The 22277-nt window shown below is 34.0% G+C and overlaps 1 protein-coding gene across 1 annotated transcript in view; it reads left to right on the top strand.

Moving 5' to 3' along the window:
- ATRNL1 (attractin like 1) overlaps window positions 1-22277 on the top strand; it is a 756768-nt gene that overhangs the window by 283579 nt on the left and 450912 nt on the right. Inside the window, exons 22-24 of the mRNA XM_040623807.1 lie at window positions 1804-1898; window positions 18748-18826; window positions 20886-21043. Of these exons, the coding sequence (XP_040479741.1) occupies window positions 1804-1898; window positions 18748-18826; window positions 20886-21043 (332 nt within the window). The remainder of the gene's footprint in view (window positions 1-1803; window positions 1899-18747; window positions 18827-20885; window positions 21044-22277) is intronic.

Genomic DNA, 22277 nt, shown 5'->3' with positions numbered 1-22277 from the left:
TCATAGGTTGCTATCTCCTCCATCTCCTGCGGATTTGATTATTTACATTGGTAGGCCACAGGGTATAACTGGTGATTTTCTGGCTTCAGGGTTTCAAATCTCATAAAAAATGTTGATAATTTGCAAATTGTTATCTACTAAACAACTCATCGTAGTTAATGCTGACTCTTACTTATTCGTCTCAGTATATTCTTACTCATCTCAGTTAATGCTGACATTTTGTGTGGTCTTGGATCAAAAAGCTTTACCTTTCTTACTTTCAAATGCTACATCCAGTTATTCAGCTAATCCTGTGTGTTGAATCTACCAAGTACACATGCTGAGTATCTGACCTCTTCTCGTAACCTCCACTGCTAGTATCCTCACCACATCACCTGTGGCCTATTTCTTCCAACATTGTTTTTTACAAGATTCATAGTTAAGACTTACTCTTTTTTTGAGGGTTTTTGTACTTGTGTCTTCTGCCTGGATTGCATTTTCTTCAGTAAACTCTATGCTTATATTCCTACTATCTTTCATCTTTAAATGTTCCTTTTCAAAATTTCAACCACTCTCCTACCCTGACAGTAGTTTCTCTCTTTTTCACTGGTTTATTATGCTCCAAAACACTTATTGTCATCTATTACACTATTTCCTTAAGTTATTTATTTATTTCTAATGTCTGTCCAACAGGATATAAGTTGCATGAGAAGAGAAATTTTTCTCATTTATTGTTGCGTCTCGAATGCCTAGAACACACTGGCCCATTGAATTTACCTCTGCCGTTTCTGGCAGTCAGATGAAAATTGGAAATATGACCTCTTGCATAATTCTCATTATCTCGTGTAAATTCTGAGAAAGATGAAATGTTGCCTTACACTAAATTATACGAGAAATATATAAGGTGGATCTTATAAAGTATATGTAGTAAGCAACATAAAGAATAATGCCTTGATAATTTTAACAATAATTTCAGTGATATTATTCCTATCTTTACTTTTTATTTTAATAGTGTTTAATGGCTGAGGGCATAACATGAAAGGTATGTATCCGAAAAACAGAAATCATCTCTATTTAAAATAATTTGAAATGTTTTTGTAAAGGTGGCAGTTTAACATTAACGAGTAATTCTTCACTCTTCTATACCATATGAAGCTACTCACGTTACATAACACTCAAATGTTTCACCTTGGTTTCAACATTATACATGAACAAAATTAAAAATTGTTTACCCTGATTTCTTTTTGTGAATTGTTAATGAATTACTTCTGTAGAATGATGTTTATCACAGAGTAATTTTAAAATTGCTAAGGATAAAATTACCATAATAATAAAGGAACAAGTAAATGCATTATAGTATGTGATGAAATATTATTTATCTATTAAAGTTCATGTTTTCAAGAAAGTTTGATTTTTGTAATTAGGGTACCAAAATGTCTGCCTGTCTATTTTTCTATCTACAAAATTTTAACTGGAATCAAATGCACCAAAATGTTTCCTGTATTTTTCTCTAGTTGTAAGGTTATGGATGACTTTTTAGTTTTTTTACTTTTGTGTAGTTTTCAGAATATCTGTTCTGTTTGTAGAACTTTTGTAATGAAAACAGAAGTAATAGGTACAATTTTTAAAGAATTAGGACTTCTTCCATATCTATTTGTTGCTTTTTGTTGCTTGATGACAAAGATTTTTTTTTGCCAGTCTGACTGAGCCACTAATAATTAATGATAATTATTTTTAATACTCATATACAATATGTTTTCACCTAACTTCTGTTTATCAGCTTGTGAAAGTGCATATCAGGATTGTATTTTTTTCCCCCCACAGATAGCCTTTTGATTGACTATCAGTTTACCTTCAGCTTATTACAGGAAGATGATCGCCACCATACGGCCATAAACTTCATAGCGAACCCAGAACAGGTGAGATGATAATTTAACTTTTATAATATAATTCTATTAATATCATGGGATACAATTTTTTTATCATTTTTTATTGTAATTTTAACTGCTTCTCAGAATTATCACACTACAGGGCTTTTGAAGAAAGACTAATCCTGTTAATTTTTTCTTTTCATAAGACTTATATATCCTTGTGCTTCAGGGAGTTTGTGTGTTTGATATTTCAGATTCTGCCAACAGTCCTAGAATTTAAATTACATATTTTAATTATTTTTTCAGTCTCATGACAGTGTTTGTGCTTATAATTATGCTCTTAAACTGGGGGTAGCCTTATTTGAAAATAAAAACCATAAATTCAAAATATACTATATTAAATATGTCCTTTTTCGTATACATTGTTACACAATAGTAGATTTTTCACTGTCTTTTTAAAAATCCTCGCTTCCTGGCTTCTTTTTAAGTAATTTTTATTGAGATATAATTGACATATTACATTGTATAAGTTTAAAGTGTATATAACAAGCTGCTTTGATACGTTTATATGTTGCAATATTATTACCATGGTAGCATCAGCTAATACCTCTATTATGTCACGTAATTATCATTTCTTTTTTGTGGTGGGAATAATTAAAACTAGTCTCTTAGCAACTTTGAAATACATAATACAGAATTGTTGTCTATGGTAACTATGCTGTGCATTTGCTCTCTGGGACTTATTTATCTACTGGTTGCAAGTTTTTATCCTTAAACAACATCTCCCCAATTCCTCCCAACCCCCAGCCCCAAGGGCTTTTATGAGTTTGGCTTTTCTAGATTCTACATATAATTGATATCATTACAAGTATTTGTCTTTCTTTGACTTATCTCATTTAGCATCATGGATTACTTGTTTCTTTAAGCAATTTACTGCATCAGTGATATAATTGTAAAACTTTATGAAGTTTAAATGTATGAAAGATTAATTGTAAGTCATCACAGGAGAAGGCTCAAAGTTTCTTTGGAAGTAACATACATATATTCCTGTCCATCTGAGACTTTATTATAAAGTTAAAAAGTCAAGGGAATAGAAACCATATAGTTTATTTGGGTGGAATTTTAATTCTTTTGAAACTGAAAAGAACTCTTTCAAAATGAAGATGTTAAAAAAATGAAGATGGTAATGAAATATTTGAATTATTCTTTTTTGTTTATTGTGGTTAGAACACTTAACATGAGATCTATTCTCCTAAAAAGTTTTTAAGAGTACAATACTCTTAAAACTTCTATTGTGAACTATAGACACTGTGTTGTACAGAAGTAGAACTGATTTTTCTTGCATAGCTGAAATTTTATATCTGTTGACTAGTAATCCTCATTACCCCACTCCCATCCCCACCCCCACCTCTGGCAATTACCAGTCTGTTCTCTGTATCTATGAGATACAGATTTTGTTTTGTTTAGATTCCACACATAAGTGAGATCATACAATATTTGTCTTTCTGTGTCTGACATATTTCACTTAGCATAGTGCTCTCAAGATCTCTTCATGTTATTGCAAATAGCAAGATTTTCTTCTTTTTTTTATGGCAGAACACTATTCTGTTGTATATGCATACCACAGTTTCTTTGTGCTTTTATGCAGTGAGGGACACTTATATTGCTTCCACATCTTGGGTGTTGTATATTGCAGTGAACATGGAGTACATATATCTTTTTGAGGTAGTATTTTCGTTTTCATTGGACAAATATCCAAAAGTAGAATTGTTGGATCATATGGTAGTTTTATTTTTAAATTTTTCATAAATTTCCATATTCTTTTCCATAGTGTCTGCACTAATTTACATTTCCACCAGTAGTACATAGGGTCTCCTTTTTTCCACATCCTCAACAACACTTGTTATTTCTTATCTTTTTTGGCAAGAGCCATTCTAACTGGTATGAGGTAATATCTCATTTGGCTTTGATTTGCATTTCCCTGATCAATAGTGACGTTGAGTACCTTTTCTTGGCCGTCAGGATGTTTTCATTAGAATAAGTCACAGGAATAAAAGATACAACAGAGGGAACATAGTCAGTGATCTTGTGATAGCATTGCGTGGTGACAGACGGTAGCTGCACTTGTGGTGAGCACACTGTATAGCGATGCTGCATCCGTATGTTCTACACCTGAAACTAATGTAACACTGTTTGTCAAACTATACTCAAAATTTTTCTCAAAGTCTATTCAGATCCTTTGTCCATTTTTTATTTTTTATTTTTTAATTTTTTTCAAGTTTTAATGTAAATTCTAATTAGTTAACACACAGTGTAATGTTACTTTCAGGTGTAGAATTTAGTGATTCAGCTCTTACATACAATGCCCAGTGCTCATCACAAGTCTAAATACCCATCACCTATTTACTCCATCCCTCAGCCCACCTCCCCTCTAATAAACCTTTTTGTTCTCTATAGTTAAGAGTCTGTTTTCTGGTTTGCGTCTCTGTCTTCCTGCCCCCCCCCGCCATGTTCATCTGTTTTGTTTCTTAGATTCCACATGTGAGTGAAATCATATGGCATTTTTCTTTCTCTGATTTATTTCACTTAATACAATAATCTCTAGCTCCATCCACGTCATTGCAAATGGCAAGATTTCATGTATCAGTTTTGATGGCCTCTTTCAGTTTTTCTATATATAGTATCATGTCATCTGTAAATAGTGAAAGCTTGACTTCTTCCTTGCTGATTTGGATACCTTCCATTTCTTTATTGTCTGATTGCTGGGGTAGGAATTTCAATATTATGTTAAATAACAGTGGTGAGAGTGGACATCTGTCTTGTTCCTCACTATAGAGGAAAAGTTCCCAGTTTTTCTCCATTGAGGATGATATTAGCTATGGGTTTTTCCTATATAGCCTTTATTATGTTGAGGTATGTTCCCTTTAAACCAACTTTGTTGAATGCATTTATCATGAATAGATGTTTTACTTTGTTAAGTGTTTTTTCTGCATCTATTAAAATGTTCCTATGATTTTTATCCTTTGTTTTATTAATATGTTGTATCATATTGTTTGATTTGCAAATATTGAGCCATACTTGCAGCCCAGGAATAAATCCCACTTAATTGTGGTGAATGATTTTTTTTTTTTAATGTATTGCTAGATTTGTTTTGCTAGCACTTTGTTGAGAATTTTTTCAGCTATTTTCATCAGAGATATTGGCCCTGTAGCCCTCTTTTTTGTGGACTCTTTATCTGGTTTCAGTATCTGGGTAATGCTGGCCTCATAGAATGAATTTGGAAGTTTTCCTTCTTTTTCTGTTATTTTGGAGTATTTGGAGAAGAATAGATATTAACTCTTTCTTTAAATGTTTGGTAGAATTTACCTGTGAACCCATCTGGTCCTGGACTTTTGTTTGTTGAAAGGTATTTGATTACTGATTTGCTTTCTTTGCTGGTTATCAGTGTGTTCACATTTTCTCTTTCTTCCTGTTTTAGTTTTGGTAGTTAATATGTTCCTAGGAATTTATCCTTTTCTTCTAGGTTGTCCCATTTGTTGGCATATATTTTATCATAATACTCTCTTATAATTGTATTTCTGTGGTGTGGATTGTTATTTCTCCTCTTTCATTTTTGATTTTATTTATTTAGGCCCTTTTTCTCCTCTTTTTGATAAATCTCTCTAGGGGTTTATCAATTTTATTAATTATTTTCAGTGAACCAGCTCCTGGTTTCATGGATATGTTCTATTGGTTTTTAGTTTCTATATCATTTATTTCTGCTCTAATCTTTATTATTTCCCTTCTTCTGCTGGCTTTACGCTTCATTTGCTGTTCCTTTTTTAGTTCCTTTAGGTGTGAGGTTAGGTTGTGTAGTTGAGATTTTTCTTGCTTCTTAGGGTAGGCCTGTATTGCCATATTCTTCCCTCTTAGGACTGCTTTTGCTGCATCCCAAAGGTTTTGGAGTGTTGTGTTTGCATTTTCAATTGTTTCCATGTAATTTTTTTTTTTTTATTTCTTTTTTGGTTTCCTGTTTGACCCATTCATTGTTTAGTAGCATGTTGTTTAACCTCCATGTCTTTATAGTCTTTTCATATATTTTCTTATGTTTGACTTCTGGTTTTACAGAAGTAATTTTTTTTTTTTTATTTCTTTTTTGGTTTCCTGTTTGACCCATTCATTGTTTAGTAGCATGTTGTTTAACCTCCATGTCTTTATAGTCTTTTCATATATTTTCTTATGTTTGACTTCTGGTTTTACAGCATTGTGGTCAAGAAAGATACATGGTATGATTTCAGTTTTTTTGTATTTGTTGAGGCCTGTTTTGTGACCTAATATGTGATCTATTGTGGAGAATGCTGCATGTGCACTGGAAAAGAATGTATTCTGCTCTTTTAGAATGGAATGTTCTGAATATGTTACATCTTTGTGGTCCAGTGTGTCATTCAAGGCCATTTTTTTCTTGTTGTCTTTCTGTTTAGATGATCTGTCCCTTGATTTCAGTGGGGTGTTAAAGTTTCCCACTATTATTGCATTACTATCTATTATTTTCTTTATATTTGTTACTAATTGTTTTATATATTTGGGTGTCCCATGTTGGGTGCATTAGTATTTGCAATTGTTATGTTCTTGTTGGATTTTCCTCTTTATGATTTTATAGTGCCCTTCTTTGTCTCTTATTACAGTCTTTGTTTTAATATCTAGTTTGGCTCATATAAGTATTGCTACTCCAGCTTTCCTTTGACATTCATTTGCATGATAAATATTTTTCTATCCCCTCACTTTCAATCTGCAGTGTCTTTAGGTCTAAAATGAGTCTCTTGTAGGCAGCATATAGATAGATTTTGTTTTCTATCCATTCTGGCACCCTGTGTCTTTTGATTGGAGCATTTATCCATTTACATTCAAAGTAATTATTGACAGATATGTATTTATTGCCATTTTATTACTTGTTTTTCATTGTTTCTGGAGATTTTCTCTGATCCTTACTTGTGTGTCACTTTTGGTCTCTCCTTTCCATTCGAAGAGGACCCTTTAATATTTCTTGCAGGGCAGGGTTAGTGGTCATGAACTCCTTTAGTTTTTGTTCATCTTGGAAACTCTTTATTTCTGCTTCTATTCTGAACGATAACCTTGCTGGATAGAGTATTTTTGGCTGCAGATTTTTCCCATTCAGCACTTCTAATGTAGCATCCAGTCCCTTTGGCTTGCCAAGTTTCTGTTGCAAAATCTCTAGCTAGCCTTATGCGTGTTCCCTTGTAAGTTAAGGACATCTTTTGTCTTACTGCTTTTATGGTTATTTAAAAGATTTTATTTCTTTATTTGAGAGAGAGAATATGAGTGGGGGAAGCGGCAGAGGGAGAGGGAGAAGTAGACTCCCTGCTGAGCAGGGAGCCCAACTCAGGGCCAGATCCCAGGACACTGAGATCATTACCTGAAACTAAGTCAGACACTTAATCAACTGAGCCACCCAGGTGCCCCACTTTTATGATTTTTTTTTGATCACTGTATTTTGTAAGTAACTTACAGTATATCTTGGTATTGGCCTGCTTTTGTTGATTTTGATGGGTGTTCTCTGTGCCTCCTAGATCTGACTGTTTCCTTCCCCATATTAGGGAAGTTTTCAGCTATTATTTCTTCAAATCAATTTTCTGCCCCCTTTTCTCTCTCTTCTTCTTTTGGGACTCCTATAATATGAATGTTATTACATTTGATGGTGTCACTATCACATTTGATGTGTCTTCTATTCTTTTCCCAAATCCAATGAGTGTCCTTATGGTTATTGCTTTAAATTCTCCATTAGGCTTGTTACTTATATTGGTTTTGCTTAGATCTCTGGCCATGACCATATCTTGTTCTTTCATTTGGAATGAATTGCATCTTGGCATTTTGTCTAAGTCTCTTACTTCTGTGTATTACAAATGGCAGTTACGTCTCCTCCTTCTCTTAAAGTAATGGCCTTCTGAGGAAGAGGTCATGTAGTGTCTACATCCTGGAGCTTTATGTAGTATTTTTGGTGTGTGTGACTGAGGCAAGCTTGACCGAGGAAAGCAGGCCCACCAGAGTGAAGGGGGGTTGGGCTTGATATAAGCAAGTTAGGCAGCCAGTGTGTGTGCTTCCCCCATAGGTGGCTCTGTGTTTATGCTGAGGGGCAGGGGAGGGAAATGGCCAGCTCATTTGTTCCTCCAGAAGCATATCCATGAATGCTACCTCTCAGGGATGTGATCCCAGGAGAGAGAATGATCTACCCCTGTGTCCCTGAGGTGTTTTTCAGATTGCTGTTTCCATGCTGTCTGCCCCTGTGTTATTTGCCTGATTTTTCTTCAGGAGCAGCACAATGGCCTTCAGGCCCTGTCCCAGTCAAGCCTACAGACTTTTAAAACTCTAGGCTTTAAGACCTGCTAGTTGCAAGAACTCATGAAATTCAGCCCCTCTCATTTTCCAAGGCAGTGGCTTTGGGGAAATGTTCTTGTGTGCTTCTCTGTGTGCTCCTCTCTCTCTCTTGCCCTTCTCCGTGACCACAGCTCCCTCCCTTCCACAGCACCCACGATCCATTTCTCCCCTAAACCACATCTTCACACTTCCTACCTTCTTTGATGTGGCCTCTTCTCTCCTTTTAGTCCTGGAGTTTGTTCTGTCAGTCTTCAGATCAATTTCTGGGGTATTTAGGATGATTCAATAGTTATCTTGTTGTGTTCATGGGAAGAGATGAGCCTAGGGTCCTCCTACTCCGACACCATCTTCCTACACAGTCTTTCTCTCTTTCTTTCTTCCTTTCTTTCTTCCTTTCTTTCTTTCTTTCTTTCTTTCTTTCTTTCTTTCTTTCTTTCTTTCTTTCTTTCTTTCTAACTTTGTCTAAATTTGTAAATCATTTATTAAGAGGCTAACTGGAGAGTACTCGTCTCTATCTGTCCCACTTCCCCTACGTTTCCACTATGGACTCTTTGTCAACCTGTGTCCTTTTTTTTTTTTAAATTTAAATTCAATTAATTAACATATAGTGTATTATTAGTTTCAGATGGTAGAGTTCATTGATTCATCAGTCTTATATAATACTCAGTGCTCTCCTTAATGCCCATAACACAGAAACCCGCTTCCCCACCCCGTGCGCTCCTGCGGGGTATTAGCATAATACCCTCTAGTTCCATCTACATTGTTGCAAATGGCAAGATTTCATTTTTTTGATGGCTGAGTAGTATTCCATTGTATATACATACACCACATCATCTTTATCCATCTGTCAATGGACATCTGGGCTCTTTCCATAGTTTGGCTATTATGGACATTGCTGCTATACATTGGGGTGCAGGTGCCCCTTTGGATCACTTCATTTGTATCTTTGGGGTAAATACCTAGTAGTGCAATTGCTGGGTTGTAGGGTAGTTCTATTTTCAGCTTTTTTGGGGACCTCCATGCTGTTTTCCAGAGTGGTTGCACCAGCTTGCATTTTCACCAACAGTGTAAGAGGGTTTCCCTTTCTCCACATCCTCCCCAACATCTGTTTTTTACTGAGTGCTTAATTTTTGCCTTTCTGACTGGTGTGAGGTGGTATCTCCTTGTGGTTTTGACTTGTATTTTCCTGATGCCGAGAGATGTTGAGCATTTTTTCATGTGTGTGTTGGCCATTTTTATGTCTTCTTTAGAGAAATGTCTGTTCATGTATTCTGCCCATTTCTTGATTGGATTAATGTTCTTTGGGTGTTGAGTTTGGTAAGTTCTTTATAGATTTTAGATACCAGCCCTTTATCTGATATGTCATTTGCAAATATCTTCTCCCATTCTGTTGGTTGTCTTTTGGTTTTGTGGACTGTTTCCTTTGCTGTGCAAAACCTTTTTATCTTGATGAAGTCCCATAGTTCATTCTCATCAAGATATTAGCCAGTAGGATCTAATAGTATATTAAAAGGATTATTCTCCATGACTGAGTAGGATGTGTTCCTGGGTTGCAAGGGTGATTCAACATCCTCAAATTAATCAGTGTGATACTCTACATTAATAAAAGAAAGGGCAAGAACCATATGATCCTCTCAATAGATGCAGAAAAAGCACTTTAGAAGCATCCTTTCTTGATTAAAACTCTTCACAGTGTACGGATAGAGGGGACATACCTCAATATCATAAAAGCCATATACAAAAGGCTCACAGTGAATATCATTCTCAATGGGGAAAAACTGAGAGCTTTTCCCCTGAGGTGGGGAACATGGCAGGAATGTTCACTCTCACCACTGTTGTTCAACATAGTACTAGAAGTCCTAGCATCAGCAATCAGACAACAAAAAGAAATAAAAGGCATCTGAATTGGCAAAGAAGAAGTCAAACTCTCACTCTTCTCAGATGACATGATACTTTATGTGGAAAACCCAAAAGACTCCACTCCAAAATTGCTAGAACTCATACAGGAATTCAGCAAAGTGGCAGGATATAAAATCAATGTAGAGAAATCAGTTTCATTTCTGTACACTAACAATGAGAAGAAGGAGAAATTTAAGAGCCAGTCCCATTTACAAGTGCACCCAAAACCATAAGATACCTAGAAATAAACCTAACCAAAGATGCAAAGGATCCGTATTCTGAAAACTATAGAACACTCATGAAAGAATTTGAGGAAGACACAAAGAAATGGGAAAACATTCCATGCTTATGGATTGGAAGAACCAATATTGTTAAGGTGGCTTTGCTACCTAGAGCAATCTGTACATTCAATGCAATCCCATCAAAATACCATCAATTTTTTTTCACAGAGCTGAAACAAATAATCTTAAAATTTGTATGAAACCAGAAAAGACCCCAAATAGCCAAAGGAATGGTGAAGAAGAAAACCAAAGCTGGTGGCATCACAATAACGTACTTCAAACCTATTATAAAACTAATCATCAAGACAATATGGTTCTGACACAAAAACAGACCCTTAGATCAGTGGAACAGAACAGAGAACCCAGAAATGGACCCTCAACATTATGGTCACTAGTATTTGACAAAGCAGGTAAGAATATCCAATGGAAAAAAAACAGTGTCTTTAACAAATGGTGTTGGGAAAATTGGACAGCCACATGCAGAAGAATGAAACTGGACCTTTTTCTTACACCATACACAAAAATAGACTCAAAATGAATGAAAGACCTAAGTGTGGGACAGGAATCCATCAAAATCCTAGAGGACAAAACAGGCAACAACCTCTGTGACTTCGGCCAAAGCAACTTCTTGCTAGACACATCTACACAGTCTCTTTAATTCACTTTGTGTTCTGTATATATGTTTGTGTCCCCCCAGAATCATGTGTTAAATCATAATGCTCAATGTTATGGCATTTAGAGATGGGACATTTGCAAGGTAATTAGGTCATGAGGATGGAGCCTTCATTAATGGAATTTAAGGAGGCTCTTGAGAGTTCCCTCACCTCCTTTTGCCATGTGAGGACACAGCAAGAAGGGGCTTGTCCATTAAATAGGAAGTGACCTCAACAGATACCAACTTTTCCAGCACCTTTACTTTGGAATTCCCAGCCTCCAAATGTGTGAGAAGTACAATTCTGCTCTTTATAGCCACTCCTTCTGCCCTAGTCTGTGGTATTTTTCGTATAGCAGTCTTAGCGCCCTAAGAAAATAAGGATCCAGTTTCATTCTTTTCATGTGGATATCCAGTTTTCCCATCATCATTTGTTGAAGAGACTGTCCTTTCCTCATTGTGTATTCTTGGCAACCTTATTGAAGATAACAATGTATGTGTGGGTTCATTTCTGGGCTCTCTATGGACCATATGTCTATCTTTATGCAAGTACCCTATTTTTAATTACTATAGCTTTGTAATATATTTTGAAATCAGGCAGTGTAATACCTCCAGCTTTGTTCTTCTTTCTCAGGATTGTTTTGGCTTTTTGAGGTCTCTTACGATTCTGTATGAATTTTAAGATAGTTTTTTCCATTTCTGTAAAAATGCCACTAGGAATTTGATGAGATAATATTGGATTTATAGATTTCTTTAAGTAACATGGACATTTAAACAATATTAAGTTTCCCAATCTGAGAACACAGGATATCTTTTCATTATTTGTGTCTTCTTTCTTACATCAATGTTGTATAATTTTCAGTGTATATCTTTCATCTCCTTGGTTAAGTTTATTCCTAAGTATTTTCTTCTTTTTGCTACTATTATAAATGGGATTGTTTTCTTAACTTTCTTTTAACATAATTTGCTATTAGTGTATAGAAATAAAACTGATTTTTTAAATGTTCATTTTGTATCCTGAAACTTCACTAAATTTATTAGTTCTAACAGGCATGGATGTGTGTGTGTGTGTGTATGTGTGTGTGTGTGTGTGTGTGTGTGTGAATACAGTGTTCAGGTTTTTCTACATATAAGATTATGTCATCTGTAAATAGATATTATTTTACTTCTTCCTTTTTGACTTGGGTCCCTTTTATTTATTTCTCTTACTTAATTGTTTTTGCTAGGATGTCCAATACTTTGTTCAATAGAAGTGGTGAGAGTTGGCATCCGTATCTTATTCCTGATCATAGAGGGAAAGCTTTCAATTTTTCTATATTGAGTATGATGTTTACTTGGGCTTGTCAGTTATGGGCCTTATTATATTGGGGTACATTCCGTTTATAGCTCATTTGTTGAGGGTTTTTGTCATGAAGGATGATTAATTTTGCCAAATGCTTTTTCTATATCAAGATGGTTATGGTTTTTATACATTCTGTTAATGTGGTGTATCACATTAGTTGATTTATGTATGTTGACCTATCTTTTCATCCCAGGGATAAATCTCACTTTATCATGGTGAATGATCCTTTTAATGTGCTGTTGAATTCAATTTGCTAGTATTTGTTGAGGATTTTTGCAACTGTGCTCATCAGTGTTATTGGCCTAGAGTTTTTATTTCTTGTACTGTCATTGTCTGGCTTTGGTATCAGATTATCTCTGGCCTCATAAAATGAGTTGGGAAGTATTCCCTTCTCTGTAGTTTTTAGAAAGAATTTGAGAAGGATTGGTATTAATTCTTTAAATGTTTGCTGGAATGAACCAGTGAAACCATTTGTTTCTGAGTTTTTCTTTGTTGGGAGGTTTCTGTTTACTCAGTCTCGATGCATGTTATTGATCTGTTCATATTTTCTGTTTCTTCATCTGTCTTGGTAGTTTGTATGATTTTAAGAATTATTGATTTCATTTTGGTTATCCAGTTTGTTGATATATAATTAGTCATATTAGTCTCTTAATCCTTTTTATTTCTGTAGCATAGTTTGTAATGTATCATTTATGATTTTACATTTTAATTCTTCTTTCTTGTCTTAGTCTTGCTAAAGGTTGTGTCGATTTTGATTAAAAAACAACTCGTGTTTTGTTGATTTTTCTTTTCTACTCTTTATCTCTGCATTAATCTTTAATATTTACTTCTTTTTGCTAACTTTGAACATAGTTTGTTCTCTTTTGAATTGAGGTGTGAAGTGAGATTGTTTAGTTGAGAGCTCTCTTCTTTTCTTTTTTTTAAGATTTTATTTATTTCAGACAAAGAGAGAGCAAGAGAGACAGCATGAGTTTGGGGGAAGAGCAGATGGAGAAGGAGCAGCATACTCCCCACTGAGCAGGGAGCCCAACGTGGGGCTCTATCCCAGGACCCTGGGATCATGAACTGAGCAGAAGGCAGATGTTTAACTGACTGGGCACCCCTGAGAGCTCTCTTCTTTTTTAATGTCACATTTGTTACTAATTTTCTCTTTGAACTGGTTTTGTGGCACGCTATTGGTTTTGGTATATAATTTTTTCATTTTATTTTGTCTCAAGGTATTTTCTGATTTCCCTTTTGATTTATTTTTTGATCCATTAGTTCAGAAATGTGTTAAATTTCTACATACTTTTTAACTTTCAAATTTTCCTCCTGCTTTTGATTCCTAGTTTCATTCCATTGTGGTCAGAAAACATAACTGATATGTTTTCAGTCTTCTTAAATTTGTTAAGACTTGTTTTGTGACCTAACATGTGATGTAGTTTGGAGACTATCCCATATGCCCGTGAACAGAATGTGGGTTCGGATGCTTTTATGTGGGCTTTTGTTTCTATGTCTGTTAAGCACGTGTGTTTTGTAGTGTTCAAGTCCACTTTTTCCTTATTGATTTTCTCTTCGAGTATTCTATCCATTGTTGAAAGTAGGGTATTGAACTCCCTTACTATTATTCTGTTCCTTCTATTCTTCCCTTCAGTTGTGTCAATGTTTGTTTCTATATTTAGGTGCTCTCATAGTGGATGTGTTTGCATTTATCATAGTATATCTTCTGGATTAATTGATCCATTTATCATTATATAATGTCCTTGCTTGTTTCTTGTTAAAGATTTTGACTTAAAGTCTGTTTTGTCTCATATAAGTATAGCTACCTCTTCCTCCTTTTGTTTCTTATTTTCATGGAATATCTTTTCCAATCCCTTCATATTTAGTCTGTAAGTGTCCTTAAATCTGAAATGAGTCTCTTTTAGATAGCATGTTGTTGGGTGTTGTTGTTGTTTTTTTAATCCAGTTGTCCACTCTGTGTCTTTTTTTTTAATGTTTTTTATTATGTTAGTCACCATACAGTACATCCCTGGTTTCTTATGTAAAGTTCGATGATTCATTAGTTGCGTATAACACCATGCAATATGTGCCCTCCTTACTACCCATCACCAGTCTATCCCATTACCCCACCCCCCTCCCCTCTGAAGCCCTCAGTTTGTTTCTCAGAGTCCATAGTCTCTCATGCTTCATTCCCCCTTCTGATTACCCCCCCTTTCTTTATCCCTTTCTTCTCCTACCGATCTTCCTAGTTCTTATGTTCCATAGATGAGAGAAATCATATGATAATCGTCTTTCTCTGCACTCTGTGTCTTTTGAATGGGGGGTTTAAAGGATTTGTGTTTAATTATTGATAGGAGAGGATTTACTATTGCCATTTTGTTAATTGTTGTCTGTCTTATTTTTTTTTTGTTCCTCTTTTCTCCCTTGCTGTCTTTTACTGTGCTTTATTGATTTTTTGTAGTGATATGCTTTGATTTCTTGCTCTTTTTCTTTTATCCTATATGTATTTTTCCTTGTAGTTATCATGAGACTTACATACAATATATTATAGGTATAGCAGTCTTTTTTAAGCCGATAAAACATAACTTCAATCACAAACCAAAAGTCTATACTTTACCTTTGTTTCCCCTCTCACTCTGTCACTGATGTTATAACAGTTTAGCTTTTTTTTTTTTTTTTTTTTTTTTTTTTAAGCAGATCTAGTGGTGATGATCTTCCTCAGCTTCTGTTTGTCTGTGAAAGTCTTTCTCTCTCATTTTTTTTTAAGAACAGTTTTACCAGGAATTGTATTCCTGGTCAGTATATTTTTTCTTTGAAAACTTTTAATGTGTCTTCTCAATCCCTTATAGTCTGCAACATTTCTTCTGAGAAATCCACTCATAACCTTATGGGGCTCACTTGTATGTGATAAGTCACTTTGCTATTGGTGCTTTCAAAATTCTGTCTTTGACGTTTTACGATTTGATTTGATTTCTTTGGGTTCATTTTCCTTCTATTTTCTTCAGCTTCATGAATCTAGATGCCTATACTTCCCAGATTTGGGACATTTTAGGCCATTATTTCTTTAAATAAGATTTCTTCCCCTTTCTTTCTCTTCTCTTTCTGGGACTTTCAATATATATATATATATATATATATATATATATATAGGTTTGAATATATATATATAGGTTTGTATATATATATATTCAGTGTATATATATATATATATAGGTTTTTCTTGAAGTATTCCGTAAGTCCACTAGGCTTTCTTCACTTTTTTCTTTCTCTTTTCTTTTTGCTCCTCTTACTGTGTAACTTCAGATGATTTGCCTTTGAGTTCACTGATTCTTTCTTCTGCTCAGTCAGGTTTGTTTTTGAGGATCTGTATTGATTTATTGTATTCTGTGGTTCTTTTTTATAGTTCTGTCTCCGTTGATATTGACATTTTGTTCATATAATGTTTTCTTGATTTCATTTAATTATCTTTCTGTGGTCTCTTATTACTCCCTTACTTCTTTAATGTAATTATTTTGAATTACTTGCCAGGCAATTCTAGAACTCCATTTATTTAGAGTTAGTTACTGGAGATTTATTTTGTTTCTATGGTTGTGTCATTTCTCTAGTCCTTCATTTCCCTTGTAGTTTTGCATTGGTGTCTCTCGCATTTGAAGAAACAACTGCTTCTCCTAGTGTTTATGGACCAGCTTCAAAGGGAAAGACCTTCATCAACCAGCCTAGCTATAGATACTGGGAGCATCTGAAAGCTTTTCTATGAATTATCATATTCAAGTCTTTCTTCCTCCTAGGGAATAAGTCTTAGGTTTGCATGTCTTCTCTCAATTTCAGAGAGTCATTCTGGCTATAGTGAGCTGTCTGCCTTTTCCCCTTGGAAAGTGCACAGAAAATCCAGGGTGTTGAATGCACACCTCATTCTTCCTTCTGGAGGAGAAGTCTCAGGGTTGTGCACCTTCTCTCAATGTGGCGGAGCCATGACAGCAGCAGTAAGCCACCCACTTATTTTCTTTATTTTTAGCTGCTGTCAATGTCTGAACTATGCTTGTTCTCTTAGTGCTGTAGGTGAGGTGAAACAGAAACAGATGCTTTGTGCACTGCAGTGAAAGGCCAGAGATGTTGGGTGTATGCTACACTCTCCCTTTTCCTGAGGTAGAAGTCATAAGCTGAGATGATCTCTCTAATGCTGAATGCTGTCCTGGGGCAGGGGCTGAAATGGGTAAAGTGAAATTGCTCTTCTTACCCATTATAATGTGGCCATTGTTGGTTTTGTATTAACCTTTGGTACTGCAACTTTTTAACTGGATTTTGATTCTCTCATAAAGGTATTTTGGTTCATATAACATTGTTAAATCCGTGTTTTTATGGAGGATAAGGGTTGGCACTTTCTATTTCGCCATCTTACTGATGTCACTTTCTATTGCTGTATTTTTTATTATATGTTAATCTATCTTTTAATCCATATCATATTAAAATAATTCATATTTTAATAGGTTATATCAGATAGATGAAACCTCCATATATATCCTGCCATTTGCTAGCTTCATTCCTCTACAGTAATTTATTTGATTTGCCAACAAATATAATTTGTTAATTTTCCTTTTCCAGTAAAATAGGCTCCCTCTTCTCAAAAAGTAGAATAGTTCTTTTTATGTTGCTCCTTATTTTTTAGATTTTAAGGAAATGTGCATATTCTTGGGAATACAATTAAAGTTTGACTCTTAACTAAGAATTTTAAATGTATAGTCTTTCAGGTATAACCTTCTCTTTACTGAGGTGGCAATTTTTTTACCAAGACATTAAAAATGTCAGAAACTACATTCTTCAGTGTGATATTAAAGCTTATGTTAAATCACCACTGACTTCTTTTTTATTGTAAAATATACATAAATTTTATCATTTTAACCATTTTTAGGTGGACATTAAGTACATTTACAATGTTGTGCAATCATCACCACTGTCCATCACCAAATTTTTTTATCATTCCAAACAGAATTTCTAAATCCATTAAGCAATAATTCCTCATTTCTTCTCCCTGTAGCCATGTTATTTTACTTTCTGTCTTTATGAATTTGTATATTCTAGGTACCTCATACCATACAATATTGTAACCATACAATATTTGTTCTTTTGTCTCTAGCCTGTTTCACTTAGCCTAACATTTCCAAGGCTCATCTATGTTGTTGCACATATCAGAATTTCATTTTACCATTGGCCTCTTGAATGTTTAATTCCAAGTAATTAGAATGTCATTCCAAACTTATGAACTTTGAAGATATAAGAAATTTAATATAATTGGAATATCTGACTCAAAATGTGGGAGTGTCTGGGTGGCTCAGTCAGTTAGATTTTTTCCTTTGGCTCAGGTGATGATCTCAGGGTCCTAGGATGGAGGTCCCTGCTCAGCAGGGAGTCTGCTTCTCCCTCCCCCCCCACTCGGTCTCTTTCTCAAATAAATAAATAAAATCTTTAAAATAAATGTGGGTGTGAGTAATATTTCTCCACAATATTATTCATAGTGTCATACATGTAGGTTCAGATTAGCTATAATTCTAGTTTGCTTCTCTCTTGACCGTCCTCTCCTTTTTCAATTTCCTGACATCTTGACTGCTTCCAAATTATAGCTTTCTGTTTTACTTTCCACTGTCTTGTCCAGTTGAAGTCAAGAGCCCAGACACATTTTCATTGAAACTATAGGATGTGAAACTATCATGACAGGTGCCACTAAGAATGCTTATAACATCATTATATCTAATTATATAAATATAATTTATAACTAAAATGATATTCAACTTGGAACAGTTACTGAAATTAATATAGATTAGTGGTCAGGGGTTCCTACTTATCCTACATAAAAAAATAATAAATAGGTACCTTAATTATTTATGCATTTCCTACATTTTGACAATAGATTTAATTTTAACCCATTTTCGCCTGAGAGTTCTAGCTTATGTATTTTATATATATTTTTTCACTACAAAAATGTGTGTATAGTAATACAATATGCACCTAAGAAGAAATCTTTCAACAAAACAATAATCTTACATTGCTGTAAAATTACTTTGGACTAACCCAAGCCTGTATCATTTAACTATTAACTGCAGGTAAGCAAAGAGAATCAAAATACAAACAATGAATTACAGCAGCCTCTGGCTTACATACAGAAGGCTGGATTATAGTAGGGAGGATAAATGGGAACTTTAAACTATCTTTGAATTTATTACCCATATATTTTCATTCAAAAAGTGTAACTGACATCTACACTTAGTTGAATATTGACAAAATGTATAGAATCTGTGAAATATGGGCATAATTAAAACATTAAACATTATTTAATGTAATTTTATTTTTTAACCCTAATATTTTCTTTCTTGGTAGTCAAACAAAAATTTGGATATTTCAATTAATGCTTCAAACAACTTTAATCTCAACATTACGTGGTCAGTTGGTTCGACAGGTAAGAGGATTTTGTTGTCACATGTCTTTCACATCTGTTTGTTTATGGAAGGTATTCTAGCATGGTCTTTTATTGTTAATTCAAATAATTGAAATTAAAAAAATATATGCCATTGTGCTGATTCAGGTAAAAATAGTAAGTAGCATTATTAATAAAGTTTCATTCCTTTGTTAACTTGTCCCTATTCAATTAAAATAAGATGGGTAACAAATATTGTACACCACTTAATTTTTTAAATGGCAGTGTTATGAATTACTGTGATTTTAATTAAGATAGATTACTTCTTTAATGACTAGGGACTGAGATTTCAATTATTTGATTTACTATTGAAGCTATAAATTTAATTATTAACCTTAATATTGATACAAAACAATGAAATTCTGTGCATGCTGATAAATTAACAAGTTTTCTATTACTTTCAAGCTTAGAAATATACTGTTCTTTTTGTCAGTTTCAGTGCTGAAAGTTAAAAAAAAAACCCTATACTTAATATGTCTTCCATAATAAGGTTTATAAGTTGAAGTTTTTGACTTTTAAAAAATGTAACCGAGATGAAATACAATGTCGGATTAAGAAAAAGGACGCTCACTTTTTTTGTATTTACATCGTAGGAAATTCTATTGGTTTTCATCTTCTATATCAAAGATATACTCTTGCATAAAAGTGTTGGAATCTTCTTTAAAGAAAATATGTGGATTCGCAGATATCCATATTTGATTTCTGAAAATCAAGTCATTATCTATTTTAGTATAGAGAATCATGGAGATGTAGAATGGAAGAATGATGAGGTCTTTGCAATTCTAGAACCTATATTACATGTGTTAAAAAATGAGAAGTTTGGGCAATTATATAGACATTTTGTTACTATGGTGCCAAACATATAGTAAAATCTTGGCATTTTGAGCTTCATTAATTAAGAATTCATGATGGAACACTAGGCTGGCTCAGTCGGTAGAACATGTATCTCTTGATCTTAGGGTTCTAAGTTTGAGTCGCATGTTGGCTGTAGAGATTACTTAAAAATAAAATCATTTTTAAAAAAAGGAATTCATGGAAACTTGTACTATTAATTTGAAATTTACTTTGGCACAATAAACTGTCTCTAGAAGATTTTTAAAATTTGTTAACAAAAATACATAAGACCTTTGTAATTAGTTTAGAACAGTGATTTTTTTTTAATGGAAGAAATTGCTTGTAACTTTTATATTCCCAGAACTAAATCTCAGAAATTTTGATTTATCAGGTTTGGAGATGGGGTCAGGAAATCTGCCTTTTAAAACAGCATCCCATGTAATTTTGTAATAGGTGATGAGTTAGAAATATATTCAGTTGTTCTAAATATTTTTACTGTTAAGGTGGAAGCCTTGGTAAGATTGTTGGAAATGTTTTGTTCCATTTGGTTAATCTCAGTAAATATTTATTGAGTATGCAATATGTGTATAACAATTGAACATTTAGCTCATGTTTTAAATTGTAGCCTCCTTTCAATTTATTCAAAGTAGTGATGGTTCAATTTGTGGTTAAGACAAATAAATTGATTTCTTTTCCATTTTTTAATTGGATTGAGACATGTGAAATATTTCCTGATTTGTTTTGAGAAGCTCTGTGGAGTAGTAAATAGAAGGAACTCAGCGTTTGGAGCTAATATATACCTGAGTTCCAAAGAGAAATTTACCATTCAGTAGCTATAAACTTAAGGCAAGTATTTTAATATTTCTGGGGGTCAGGTTTCAATATGAAAAATAGAGATGGAATACCTCTGGAATAAAACTGTTAGTAGAAAAGAATATAAAATCTCTACACCATTGCCTAGTACATAGCACTTAATCAGTGGTATCATTTTAAAAAATAATTTTTATAATATTTCCATTACATTTATGATGAATCTTATGTTATTTCTCCTTTGTCACTCTAAATAGTGAACAAGTTTATTTTGATAATTATGTTTTTATATGTATAGTTCAAAAATTAAGTAAATATAATATACATTTTAAGTTCAAAAAGATCCTTTTTTCCTAATATGAGTTTTAAAAATTTGTTATTATTATTTACATTTTAGCTGGAACAATATCCGGGGAGGAGACTCCTATAGTTTCCAAAACTAATATAAAGGAATACAGAGATAGTTTTTCCTATGAAAAATTTAACTTTAGAAGCAATCCTAATATTACATTCTATGTGTACGTCAGCAACTTTTCCTGGCCTATTAAAATACAGGTAAGTGTTAATAGTACTTATCATAATGACCATTGAATATTTTCTTCACCAAAACAGTGCTGTTTTTGTTTGAAGTAATGATATGGTTAAGATTTCTATATTTTGAACAACATGAAACAAGTATTGACGCTTAATAAATAGGATACATCGTATATCTGATGATGAATGTGTTTATTTATTTATTTATTTTTTCACTGTTCAAAATCTGTTGGTTTAATGTTAATTACAGTTTTCTTTTTGGGTAACAATAAGATGCTGGCAGGGCAATATTATTTCGCCTAGTGTATACTCTTGACTGAGAAGACTAGGAGAACAGAATCCAAGTTCAGAAGGTTTATCTATGTGGTTTCGAAGTTAAAGACCCAGCACAGAGAGAAGATAGGTCAAAAGTAGATGACGTTCTCCTTTTTTATATTAGCTCAAAGGGAGGGCTTTGGCCTGACTGAAGTACAGGTGGTAAGTTTGAGGCCTCATGTCCAGGAAAGAGCTGAAAAGCTGGCTATTTCTTGGGACTGGGCTTGGCACCGAACAGCGGATCTGCTCTGTCTGTACGTCCAGGCTTTTGATGCCTCTCACAGTTAGGAGAGCTATGTAAAAATGTGCTCTAGTATTCCCCAGGGGCTCCAGAGGATGACACAACCAGCTTCCAGGTTTAAAATGTCACAGCTGCCTCCTGACCCAGGCGGCATATCTCGCCCTTTCTCCTTTATTTTTCCTTTTTTTGGGCAAAATCCAATTAAAAATCCAATTAAAAAATGGAAAAGTGGAGGGGGATGCCCTTGTTGCTTTAACCCTTTGTTTCCCTGTGGCCCAGCAGTGAACACTGTCAGTCACGCAGCCAACAGATTATCTGTCCTGCCTTCAGGTTGTGACACTCAATTGCCTCGTATTTCTAGTTTAGTGGTTCTCAAAGTGTGGTCCCCTGGTCACAAGCAGCAGCAATAATGAATGTCTTTATTAAAAAAATGTTCATACTAATGATATTGAATCAATCAAAAATGTACTAATTTTTCGATGAAATTATATTGTAAGAAATGCATTAAAACTTCAGATAACCAGATTGTTTGGGTTTTCTGATCAATTATATACTTCATCTGAGGGTTAGATACTCTGTTCTTACAGCTCTACCTGAAATTATTTGCTTTGTTTAGAATCTCATTTTTGCTTTATTATATACTGAACATAGTTTAAACTTCATTAGAAATTTAAGGTAAGCAGTACTTAGCAGTTAAGA

This window comes from Ursus maritimus, unplaced genomic scaffold, assembly GCF_017311325.1.
Source record: "Ursus maritimus isolate PB19 unplaced genomic scaffold, ASM1731132v1 scaffold_7, whole genome shotgun sequence".
In the NCBI taxonomy this organism is placed as follows: domain Eukaryota; kingdom Metazoa; phylum Chordata; class Mammalia; order Carnivora; family Ursidae; genus Ursus; species Ursus maritimus.
The sequence above is the reverse complement of the archived record's forward strand: the minus strand, read 5'-3'. Positions and strand labels throughout refer to the sequence as shown.